The 12,801-nt window shown below is 42.7% G+C and overlaps 1 protein-coding gene across 11 annotated transcripts in view; it reads right to left on the reverse strand.

Moving 5' to 3' along the window:
- PIBF1 (progesterone immunomodulatory binding factor 1) overlaps positions 1 to 12,801 on the reverse strand; it is a 217,420-nt gene that overhangs the window by 174,356 nt on the left and 30,263 nt on the right. For all 11 annotated transcript variants that reach the window (XR_012799924.1, XR_012799925.1, XR_012799926.1 and 8 more), the window contains one exon: positions 6,649 to 6,782. Coding sequence is in view for 8 of the 11 variants with exons in the window: in XM_075591017.1 (XP_075447132.1) it covers positions 6,649 to 6,782 (134 nt within the window). In the remaining 3 variants the exon portion in view is untranslated. The remainder of the gene's footprint in view (positions 1 to 6,648; positions 6,783 to 12,801) is intronic.

The raw sequence follows: 12,801 nt of genomic DNA on the forward strand, positions 1-12,801 counted from the left end.
TCTGCGAAGAACGCTTGCCAACTGCACATGCGCAATCGGCACTTAACAGCTGAACATGCAAGATTGGCACTTGGCGACTGAGCATGCGTGAACGGTGTTTGCTGGTCGCTGCTAATGCGCATGCGTGCTCGTAGCTTGCCGGTGGCGCATGCACACGAGCAGCCGGCAAGTGCAGATCGCACAAGCGATCAACACTTGCCGGCTGCTCGTCTGCATGCGTGACCGGCAAGCTCTGATAACTCTGCGCTCGCCATTCGCGCAGTCACTGAGCACTGATTGCGCATGTGTGTCATTTGTCCCGTTTTTTGCTGGAACAAATATGGTCACCCTACCTAACACCAGAGTCGTGCCAAAGGCTGAACCACAAGTAGCTCTCCATAATATGCCATCCCCTAAGCCAGACAGGGTTAACATAATGAGGAGAAGAAATAACTGAAAAGACCTGGAGTTCCTTCGCCCCTCTCCCTGCATGTCTGCTGTGAGGAGGGGGGAGGGGGGGAAATCTTTGCTGTGCAGCTGAATTATGGCTGCGATTATACAGAAAAATGCCCGTGGTATTGCCTGTAGTGACACCGCGCGGCACAGTAAACAAGTTTCATACATACGTGATAAGTGGCTATACCAAATTCAACTGTCTCCCCGCTCACTACTGCAAAGCGGGAGACAGTTGATGCATTTTCAACATTTGTTTTTGCGCCGTTATGGCGACACCACAGGCGGTTTTCTGTGCAGCCTAACTCTTCCTCAAACTCTCACACATAACCAACACCAGACGGGTTAGTCGTTTGCCGATGCTACAGCTGCTTTGCTATCGGTTTTGGGGCACAATATTTTATCCCCCATTGCCTTATGTCCACTTACCCTTCCTGGACAGAGCCCTCCTTACCCATGGCAAATTTTTTGTTATTTTATAGGCTTTCGGCCTCCAACCCTGTTGTACTGCGCTACAAAATATGTCGCCACATTATAAATAAATGATAATAAATGTCCTCAAATAGTCTCCTTTTACACATATATACATATGGGAAAGAGCCCCTTTGGGACTGCACTCAAAATCACACAGGGTGTATATTGACTTCATAAATAAAACTAAACTGTTACTAGGTGAAAATGAAAAGCGGTGATGTAATGAACATAACTGCTAAATACAGGACAAGCATTAATATGAGCGACTTAGTGCTTGAGTTGCAGGTATGCGGAGCGGATACCTGTGCAATTTATTGGCCCTACTTGGATCTATAATGTAGTTTGTCAGAGTCAGTTCCAATTTGAAGGCCGCAGGCAGTATCGTGCCTCTACTCAGATCTAGATCAAAGCAGGACAGAATTGTCTGTAATCACTCTTACGGCAATAATCTACTGGCTGCTATATTGGAGATCTAGGCTGCGGCAATATTAAAGTGAAGTTGAACCATCAAATCACTAGATTATTCTAGCAGGACAATATAAGCACCGCCTATGAACATTTAAGTATAGGTTATTAAACATTAGTTCCCTGTTGAGGATGTCCTCAAAACCTTGCTAAGAGTGGTCCACTTAGAAATTGTTTTAAGCATGATCTACCCGCACCACAATTTCCATGGATTTTATTCAATGAAATTTCTCTTAAAATGTTACACTGTACACACAGGGGTACCAGTTAAGTAATCCCTTCACAGAAGGTGTATTTAAACGACAAATTAACTAACTCCATATTATACGCCACTAGGACTAAAATACCACTGAAACTAACAATTTCAGTGGCAACAGGATATATAGTAACAGCTTTTCCTGTTTCAGTTGAGTCTTTACTGTTTCTATTCAATTGATAAAGCAGAATGTATTAATATGAATTATACTCTACTGCGACTTCATTTTGTAATTGATCACTTCAGTAAAGCAATTATTCTAATACTAAGTCTCTACGGACCATGTACACTAAGGGTAACGGGGTACTACTAATTAAGGTATCCCCATACCTGCCACTGAAGCACTAAGCACCTTATATCAGTATTCCTGTATGTTCATAAATTTTCACCTAGTAAAAGTTAAGTTTTATTTATAAAGTCAATACACACCCTATCTGATTAACATACGCAATGGGACCGGAGCATGTATGTAAAGCGAAAATTTACTTAAAGTGAAGCACTACTTTTTCCCACTTATTGATGCATGTACTGTACTGCAATCGTCATATACAGTATGTGCATAACGGATGTAAATAACGCCTTTGTAACAGGTTCTATAATCTCCCCGCTTGCACACAGCTTTGGTACAGGTAGGGAGCCGGTATTGCTGTTCAGGATGTGCTGACAAGCGCATGCGTGAGCTGCCGTTTGCCTATTGGGCGAGATGTACTTACTCGCTAGTATCCTTAAAGCGGGGTATGCCTGTATATATATATATACTAGCTGATATACCCGGCGTTGCCCGTGAGTTAAATTTCCCGCTCCCTCCTCTCCCCCCATTTCTGTGCTCCCCCTCTTTCTCCGTACCCCCCCCCCAGAGGGAGGGAGGGACAGTGGACAGGAGGGGGGGTGGGGACAGTGGACAGGAGGGGGGGGGAAGTGTACAGGAGGGGGGGACAGTGTCTCACACACAGTAAAACACACACACAGTGACACACACACACACACACACACACACACACGTGTCAGTCCCGTGCGGCACTCAGCGGCGGTTTTCTCGGGCGCAGGCCCCGCCCCCTGCACGGCGCTCAGCGGCGGCTTTCTCGGGTGCAAGCCCCGCCCCCCGCAGTCCCGTGCGGCGGCTTTCTCGGGCGCAGGCCCCCCCCCCACCCGCAGTCCCGTGCAGCGCTCAGCGGCGGCTTTCTCGGGCGCTGTACCCCCCACCCTCCTCCGCCGCCATCCACAACGTACACCGGCAGAGGCATGAGAAGGATCCGAGAGTGAGGCGGGAACAGCGGCCATGTAGCAGGAGCAGAGCCGGGCAGAGGAACCAGAGACCAGCGGCGGGCCCGAGCTGCTCCATACTGGCCAACCCTCACTGTGAAGGAGGAGGCCGCAGGGGGTGAGCGGGACAGAAGGGAGTGGCGGGGAGGTGAGCTGGGGGGGTGATGGGTGGGGGGGGGGGTTAGGGTGGGGAGGTGAGCTGGGTGAAGAGGACAGTGGCCGGGTGCGTGTGCGGCAGTTGGGTGACGTCAGAGCCATGCAGGCCAATGAGAGGCATGCGGGGCGGGGCAGGGATACGGAGCAATCTGATTGGCCACATCTACAACTTTTTAAAATGAGTTGATTTTCTGTTCGCTATATATCTATATATCTATAGAAAAAGAACAAAAAGCACTCCGTCACAATAGTCAATGGTGTGAGTGCAGATCCTATAATGAAGAATAAGCAATACGATACCGTTTGGAAACGAAATCAGCAGGCAGCACTCCAGAATTGAACAAACAAGTGTATTAAAAATAAACACAAAACCAACGTTTCGGTCCACGAATGGGAATTCGCACCACCTTGACAAAGGTCCCATTCGTGGACCGAAACGTTGGTTTTGTGTTTATTTTCAATACACTTGTTTGTTCAATTCTGGAGTGCTGCCTGCTGATTTCGTTTCCAAACGGTATCGTATTGCTTATCTATATATCTATATATCTATAGATATATATATAAGAGTTGGGGAAGCGAACAGAAAATCCAACTCATTTTAAAAACTCAGCATCTGTAACAATCCTGATTGTGTGCCTGACATAATGGCTGCATCAGTCAGTGTAACTCAGTAATACAGCTGCGCTTATAGTGCCGGCGACGCGATGTAGCTTCAAAACAAATGCATTGAATCTGTAGCATGCGCTTATAGTAGGCGCGACGGCGACGGGGCGACAGACCGACGTGAATCTCTGTAGTCAGTACAATTTGATTATTACAGAGACGGTCTCCTCATGTGACAGGCTGTATCCAAACAGATAGCTTCTGATGCAGGGAGAGGGGGAATGAGTCTGTGTGTGAGTGCAGGGAGAGGCGGGATGTGTGATTGTGTGTGTGTTAGTGTATGTGTGTGTGTGTGATTGTGAGAGTGTGATTGTGTGTGAATGAGATCAGGGCCGCCAACAGAAATCATGGAGCCCAGGACAAATGAAAGGAGCAGCCCCCCCCCCCAACCCATAGCGCACCTTCAACGGAAATATTTTTTTAGCGCGTAACTTTTACTTAACCATAAAAACACACCCCACTCCCCCCCAATACATAAATATACCACACTCACCCCAATACATATATAAAATACACCCCCAATACATATAAAAATCAGGCTTACCTTGGGGATTATCTCAGGTCGGGCCAGTGGCTGCAGAGGGGGGGGCGGTGTGCCGGTGGCTGCAGTGTGGTGGTGGTGGTGGGCGGTGGCGGGACGGCAGGCCCAGCAGCTGGCGGGACTGTGGGGGGCCGGTGGCCCGGCGGCTGGCGGTTTCAGCATACAAACAGAAACTACAACTCCTCTCCATTTCAGCCTTCCCCCTTGCTCAATTTACAACTCAAATTACAACTTTCGCTTGGGCTACGGAAAACGGAGACGTCACCCGTAGACGTAGCTGTAGCCGGCACTATAAGCGCAGCTAGGATACATTGTAGCTGCTAAGGTAACATTACCTATCGTTACAGTTTGCAGCTCAAACTGCTGGGAACATTTGCAGCAACTTATCCCAAACAGGAAAGTATTGAAAATATATTTGCACTGATTGGGAGGTGGGCTAAACCCTGCTATAGAAATCAAAGGATACTTTAAAACTCAAAATGGCATGAAGTGTCTCATACTTGCTGTATTTTTTATTATTATCCAATATTATAGGCTAAAGCAGTAAAATTCCGGGCATTATTGAAACCCCTGCTCTCTGATTGGTTAAAATTCCGGGCATTATTCATTCAGTAATGCCCGGAATTTTTGCAGCTTGCAATGTGTTTATTTCCAATGTGTTTATTTCCAGCCAATCAGCTTTCAGAACAGCTCTGAGACAGGGCAGGGGATTGGCCAGGAAGAAGGAACAGCTCTGAAACAGGGCAGGGGATTGGTCAGGAAGAAGCAGCAGGTTGTGTCTCCTCCCCCTCCCTCCGTGAACAGAGCTGACAGACTTAGTTGGGTTAAGGAGGGAGTGTAGCTGCAAAGTAAATGTGTCTGCAGTTTGTCTGTCTATTATGTATGTGTGTGTGGCTGCAGTTTGTGTGTGTGTGTAGCTGCAGAGTGTGTGTGTGTGTGTGTGTGTAGCTGCAGAGTGTGTGTGTGTGTGTGTGTGTGTGTGTGTGTAGCTGCAGAGTGTGTGTGTGTGTGTGTGTGTACAGAGGTGGTGGCAGTATGTGGATACAGATAGCTGCAGTGTAAGCATATATGGATGTGGTTTAATGTATTTACCATTTTATTTTAATAAAAATCTATATAACTACAAAAGTGTCTATTATTTATTAAATAAGGCTACCTTTAGCCTATAATAGTAATAATCCCCGAAGAACAGGGCATTACTAGCCAATAATGCCCTGGCTGGGTTAAAGTCCCTCTGCTTCGATTCGGGCCTTCAACTCTTCCAGCCAGAGCATTATTGGCCAGTAATGCCCTGTTCTTCTGGGATTATTACTTAAGTACAGGATTTTTTTTTTTCACGTTTTGCTGCTTTAAGCAGATCCATTAACCAGGCCTCATCACTCCTCAAAATTTGCCTTATCTATGGCTTTTCTTTCCAATACTCACTAAATATATCTAATCAGATTTTCCATTGATCTCCAAGTAATGCAAGCTGATTTGTTTCCCAATTAAATTCTTACACGGCTACAAAACACTTAATGATAATCATGGATGTTGGATACTTAGTGATCATTGTAATACTGTTGTACATCTCAATTCAAGAGCATAAGGAGGCACTAATTACTTCTATTTATGGCATGTAGATGTTTAAGAGCTTTGTAGGTCAAACACACTTCCTATTCTAAAGGAGGTATTACATTAAATGGCACATAATCCTTAGGCTGCGCTTATAGTGCCGGCAACATGACGGCGGCGACACGACAGCACGCTGTGGTCGCTGGAAAAATCAAAGTGACTGGACTTCCAGTGATCGCTCCGTCGTGTTGCTTCTACTATAAGGGCACGCGACGGCGGCAATACATTTGTTTTGCCGCGGTGTCGCGTCGCCGTCACTATAAGCACAGCCTAAGTGTTCAAAATTCCCAGATTTTCCCATTGGTATATCACATACCCTTGTCTTTTCCTATTTATTCAAAACAGAGGGTCCCTCACTGTAACATGGCTCCAACAAGATAAAACAACCTCTGAAAAAAATGTGTTTTGTAAGGAGATGCCATGGGAACGTTTTACACGGCTTCTTTTCTGAGAGCCAATCAACAACAGTGATATCAGCAGCCATTTTGTTCCATTCTATGTAGGACAAAGCTTGGAGGGGCAATTGTTCGTCCCAGGTCTTGCTATGTAATAGATACGCACACACGTACACACACTAGAATCCATAGCAGACTTCGAGAGACTCCTGTGTTAAACCATCAAACTTTACTACAGCCTGTGCAGCAAATACACACAGTGATATTGTCATGTTAAGTATAAGGTTTCCCCAAATCATTCACAGCAACCTTTCTTCTGCATTTTTAACCTTTATGTATCCATTTCATAATACAATGAGGAAAACTTAAGATCAAAACATTTTCCTTACCTTTTCACTTTGTCGTAATTTTCCAGCTTATAGTCGCCTTGCTGAATCATTTGCTTTGTGTCCGCTAACTGAAGTGTTAATCGCTGACATCTGGTCTCCAGTTCACTATGGCATTTCCTTTCTTCTTCGTAACTCTAACATAATAAGATTTGGGACACAAAATATATTGTCAGTTAAAGCTCAACTATTATACATATTCTCAATTATTTCTCACAAAAATAAATTAGTCGAGGATGAACATGTACCAAATAACCGGGGAAAGCATTTATTTACAAAACTAAGATTTATTATATCTATCTATCTATCTATATATATATCTATATATATATATATATATATATATCTATATATATATATATATATATATATATATATATATATATATATATATATATATATATATATCAACTGTAAATATTACTGTATGTTCATTTGCATGTCTTAGACAGGTCTGCAACCCTGTCTTTCCCCATTGTCACCCAGCATACAGCACTTCCACTGCAGCCAGGGATTCTGGGAAATGACATGCAAATGAGCACTCAGTGCCACCTTTTGTCTCAAGCTCGTATTACACAAGCCAATCCTCAAGCCAATGCATGCTGTTTTAAACACAGCTTTTAAACAGATATATATATATATATATATATATATATATATATATATATATAAAAAAAGTACAGCATATTTTACTTCATAGAATTATTCTTGATTTCTCTGTTGTGAAAGCCTGCACCAACTTGGAAGAATCAGAGAACTGTTATACAGGCCAGCAGTTTGCAGAAATGGTGGGTGTGTGGGGGTGATGGAGCGTGCACACACACACACAAAACTATTACAAGGGCCTAATACACAATAAACATCAAAGTGAGCAATATGTGTAAACCAATACCATAAAATAACATACTTAATGTACATGTATCATAAACCTTGTGACCGTGAAAAGAAAAAGAATATATATAAAAGTACACAACATATGATATACCAGTGCTTGAAGGGAAAGTTTAAATGAGAAGCATACAAGTCCAATATTAGAAGGATTCCAGTATAAGGAACATAAAGAGTATCTTGCAGCTTTCAAAAAGGAAGAACCACTTCCAAGCAAACAGGGGGGGAGGGGAGGGGAATAAGAATCGCACAGCCCACTGTTAAATCTCTATACATTTATAGGCCTATAGTTAAGAATGGAAATTGCGTACTTTCAATAAAGTAGAAACAAGCAGTGCTGATATATAGTCACCATCCAAAACCCAATGCGTTTCATCACTGACACATGACTTCATATCTCCATTGATGAAGTCACGTGGCAGTAACTAAACACGTTGGGTTATGCCACCAACACCATTACATTGCGGAGCAAACTCGGCCCAGCTGGTGAAGCAAAGAAGATTCCCTATTCTCAGCTGTTTGGTAGGAGCTGGACATACTGTGTACTGGGTAAAACCTCCATAAAATGACTGCTTTTTCCATCTGATCTGCTGTCAACTATCCAGATCCATAGTTGATGGTTAAACAGGACTGGTGGAAACCACTACGGAGCTCCGCTTTAACCTAAAAAAGTTGGCTGGTGACTATACATCAGCACAGCTCGTTTTCTATTTTATTTTTAGAAGTGCACAATTTGCATTCTTAATAAGCATATACATTTATACAGATTAACAGTATGGGCTGTGCGCTTTTTTGTTTTCTATGTATTTAACAAAAAACCATAAAGGAGTAGTTAAAAAAAAAAGAAAAGATGAAACCACTTATCTGTCTGGGGTGACTGTGGATAGACCAGGAATATTTGGTTTGGTCCAAAAATAATCCAAAATCCAAGAAGCCACTGCACTCGCCAAGTGTAAAAGATATACATTTATTCCATCAAAATACTACAAAGTTGAAAACTGTGAAAGAGCATCAGGTAGGCGCGAAACGTCAAATATACTTTCATACTTGGAGAGTGCAGTGGCTTCTTGGACTGGATGGATGATCATATATGTAAGGCAGCACTCCTGTAACAGTGCAACAACTTGCCTGGGTGCACAACTACAGTCATAAAATCAGAGAAAATAGAACAAGGCACTCTCAGGTATTCTGATTGCACTATGTGCAGATACATGATGACCGGTGCTACGTTCATGCATCCAAATAGCAGACCACCAGTTAAAATCCAACAAACTCACATGCACAACAAAATAGGTCATCTACATTAGCAGGTGTCCTTGCGAATTAATGTACGTGGGTAAGAATGAAAGGATGTTTTGTGAAAGAATGACGCTCTGTAGATCCGCTATAAGAGCAGCACTTACAAATGTTACCTGACCAGCGAGTTGCTAATCATTTTGGAATGTCTTGACACAAGTTGCACACCTTTACGCCATATGGTTATTGACCATGTAACGGTTTCACAAAAGGGGTGGTAATCGAGCTACAGTAACCAATTGTTAAGACTTGAGGCAAAGTGGATACACACTTTAGACTCCGTTTTCTCACTAAGGACGAATATTAGGTTCATTTACAAAGTACTAATTTAACACCTATGGACCATACCAATCACCGACACTGGTGGCACTTCTAGACATTAACTTTATTAAAGCAGCAGTCCAAGCTGCCGTTTTTTTTATTTATGTGCATCAATACAATCCACACAATGGTAATTAGCCAAGTTGCAGATCGATTCGTTCTCTTGTGATCGATTGGTGACGATTTGGCTCAGGGGTTCACTAAATGGCTGTCAGTGCAGCAGAAGAGGCCCCAAGATGCAAAGTTCTGTGGGGGAGATCATGTGACCAGGAAGTCACTAGATACAATTGGGGCACAGCTAGAAAGGTCATTGCTCAAAAATGGGGTGTGCCAGAGCCTGTTTCAGAAGAGGAAAGGGATGTGACTTTGTAAATGATTGCTATAGAAACAAAAAATGCTTGTTACATTATAATACATTTTTAATGTAATTCAGAGTGGTTTAATTATTTTTTTTAAAGCACACATAGGATATTGCTTGGTCTGCAGCTTTAAGGTGACTAATGGAATGGGTAGTTACACTGCACAATGCCGGTCTTCCATACTTTCGGTAACAAAACGTGGTGAATCTAGGTATCATATGTTGATGACCATTCGGAGTCCAATAGGGACTGAGCGGTATATCTTGGCACTGTGAACCAGTGGAATACAATTTTGTGATATATTGCCGATTCATTCGGAAAGAGTGCACTACTCTATGGGATTACACAGTGCCCTACCTTACAGTGGATACTCAGCACCCCATAACTTTGTTAGGTGCTTCAACTAATGGTGTGACCATAATGAAAGGACCTCTTTTTGTAATGTGGGGATAGGATAAATTCACAGATATACAGTAGTAGCCTCTTATGACACCAATCTTGCTTTATCCCTTTAACATCATAGCTATTAAAACAATAGTGTGTTGGCCTCTATCTATATATTTGCCAGCAATTGATGGGAACGCCGACTGAGAGGCCTGAACTACATGACTACTTTGGCTGAAAGGTGGTATACAACATTAAGGGTTTTGTTGACTTTGCACATACACTTGTGAACACCACAAGGGGGTCTTATCACCCACTATATTACTGAATATCATGAACATTTCCTTGAACGATGATGTGGTTATATTTGGAGTACATACCAATTGTACTGACCACATGCTTTACTTTATCCTCTTAACCCTTCAGTGACCAATTCAATACCGTGTTAATTTTAATCTCCTTGTTTGTGTTTATGTCGGGGATTGCTGGATGCCGATGTAGCTATACTACGAGACCCCTGTGGTATTAATACCAAAACTTATGGCTAAGGCCTGGGACATAGTACAGTAGGCCACTCTGAGCCGTGCTGAGCAGATGCACTTACCCCCTGCATCTGTCATCAGCGCAGCTTTAGCAGCCGCTTCTGCACACTTCCGCATGCGTGCGGAGGCTCAGATATTTTGAGGAGACATTTAAATTGAAAATTTGCCGCTCAGGGGAGCGGTCACGTGACCGCTCACATCCAATGGGAGCGAGGGACTAGCCCCGCCTCGCCCCCAAAGCACGCTCACTGTCTCGCCTGCCAGGACACAAAAAAACTCCAGTTTGAGCAGGCGAGGTAGAGCAGGAGTGCGGATCAGCGCGGCCCGAAGCACCATGCCCGAGGCCTAATATAAAAGGTTATCTTCTCGTTAATATTTACATGTTCAGTCACCCTCTTTATGGTTAGTACGTCTGCTGAGCATGTCAGATTATGTTTAATAATGATATTTTCCCATGTACATCGTCGCTCCGCTGATCTGTTTTAAATGTAGAATTAATGACATATCGACAGCTTAAATGATGTCCCTCTTACGCTCTTATGTTACCATCACCTGGTTATTATACATTTGTTGTATGAATGCTTCACCATACATACTACATATCTGTTTGATGCAGTAAACATTTATTTGTTGTCACTGTTGCTAGGTAACCATACAGAAGCAAATCGGTTTTCAGCTGCCCAAACTTCTGTTTCAAGCACCCCACATTTTGCAGTTATATGAGAGGTGGTCCCGTCTATTTAAAGGGTTCACTAGTATGCCTGTGTATCTTGAGAAAGGTCCTTGAATAGGACCGTAAACACTTTCAGAGTGCATAGTTCAGTGTATATGTGTGCATGTACAGAAAGGAGATAGAGATATACAGCAAAAGAAAGCCTGCAGCACTCACAACATTTGATGTACCAAAAAGTATATATGTATTTCATCTAGCAAATACAAAAACTAAAATATGGGCGACATTTCATTAATGTGTTCTCCCTCCCTCAGTATTTAAATTTCTATACTTTGACCAATACTTGCAAGAAAAGGGGGGAAAAAATGGCCGGGGAGTCATCAAATCAGAAGCTGCAATGTCATCGCGCAATGTCACAGATTTTTATTGTCCGCCATAGTAAGGCTGACCCCATAGGTATATTGTTTTTTCCAGGCAAAGATTTACTCGAAGGGAATTTCAAAATGAAGCCTCTCAGTAACTATGGGTCCTTGGAGTGCTGCAGTTCATCTCCTAAATACACCGTGCTTCAAATAAAGTTAACACCCCCCACCCCTCAAAAACAAACAGACAGCACAGCAGACAGACTATTAAAGCCTTAGAGTGACCTAAATGACACACGCTGTATCTGTCATATTGGATGGCACGCCAGGGGTCCGTAAGACGCACAGGACATGTCGTGCTGTTTTTGCTTATTTTATAAGGCGCGATCACGTAGGAGAGGTGAACATGATCGGAATGGAAGTGGAGCTGAATCCACTTCTGTTCACGTCACTGGGGCCAGGTTGTGACCACATAATTGCTTACTTAAGAAATCACACCGTCGCAATTCAAGACCAACTTTTAACCCTATCAGCAGCGAGTGGCTTGGGTTTTCAATAATATTAAACTTGGTGCAAATGCAACTTAAAAAAAAATCCATATCACTAAGCACTTTTTGGGGGGCTATAGTGGACATATAAACAGAGAGAATAACATTTTACCCTCACCTGACAGATGCTTATTGCTGCAACTTCTGGAGCAATTCAATTAAACTTTCAATTAATGACATCAAAGCTTCCAAAAAAATATGGAATATAAATGCAATATAGCCACATGCTGTCAAAACATCTGCAAGGGCTTGGGAAGCATGTTCTGCCAGACAAACTTTCTGTAATTTCCATGTTCAGACTTAATTTCATAAGGCAAATATTGACTAAGACAAAGGTCAATATTACCCACCAAAAGAAATAAATCAGAACATTTACTAAAACAGAAGCAGACTAACAAATTCTAGTGCAACTGCTTTGCAATGCTAAACTACTAGAATGCAAGAGAAAATAAAGACTCAAACAGAACATTCTGCACACAAAAAAAACAAAAAACACAAGAGGATCAAAGTAAAATAAATAAATGTAAAAATTTGCTGAGTTGAAAGATAGGACAAATGCTGCTTGATCTTACTTGCAGGTTTCAGTCCTTCTCCCCAAGATATAAACCAAGCAAGAGGCATAAGTGGTCAGGATTCAGATGTTGAAAGCATCACTACTTAAAAGCAGCCGCCTGTCCTGTGCATTTATTTATAATTATATATATTTTCGGAACCGCGACGATCCACAATCTCCCAGTGTCCAAAATATTTAGCGGCATAACAACCAGGCAAGAATAAGTGCCC

Source organism: Ascaphus truei, chromosome 3 (assembly GCF_040206685.1).
Source record: "Ascaphus truei isolate aAscTru1 chromosome 3, aAscTru1.hap1, whole genome shotgun sequence".
Lineage (NCBI taxonomy): Eukaryota > Metazoa > Chordata > Amphibia > Anura > Ascaphidae > Ascaphus > Ascaphus truei.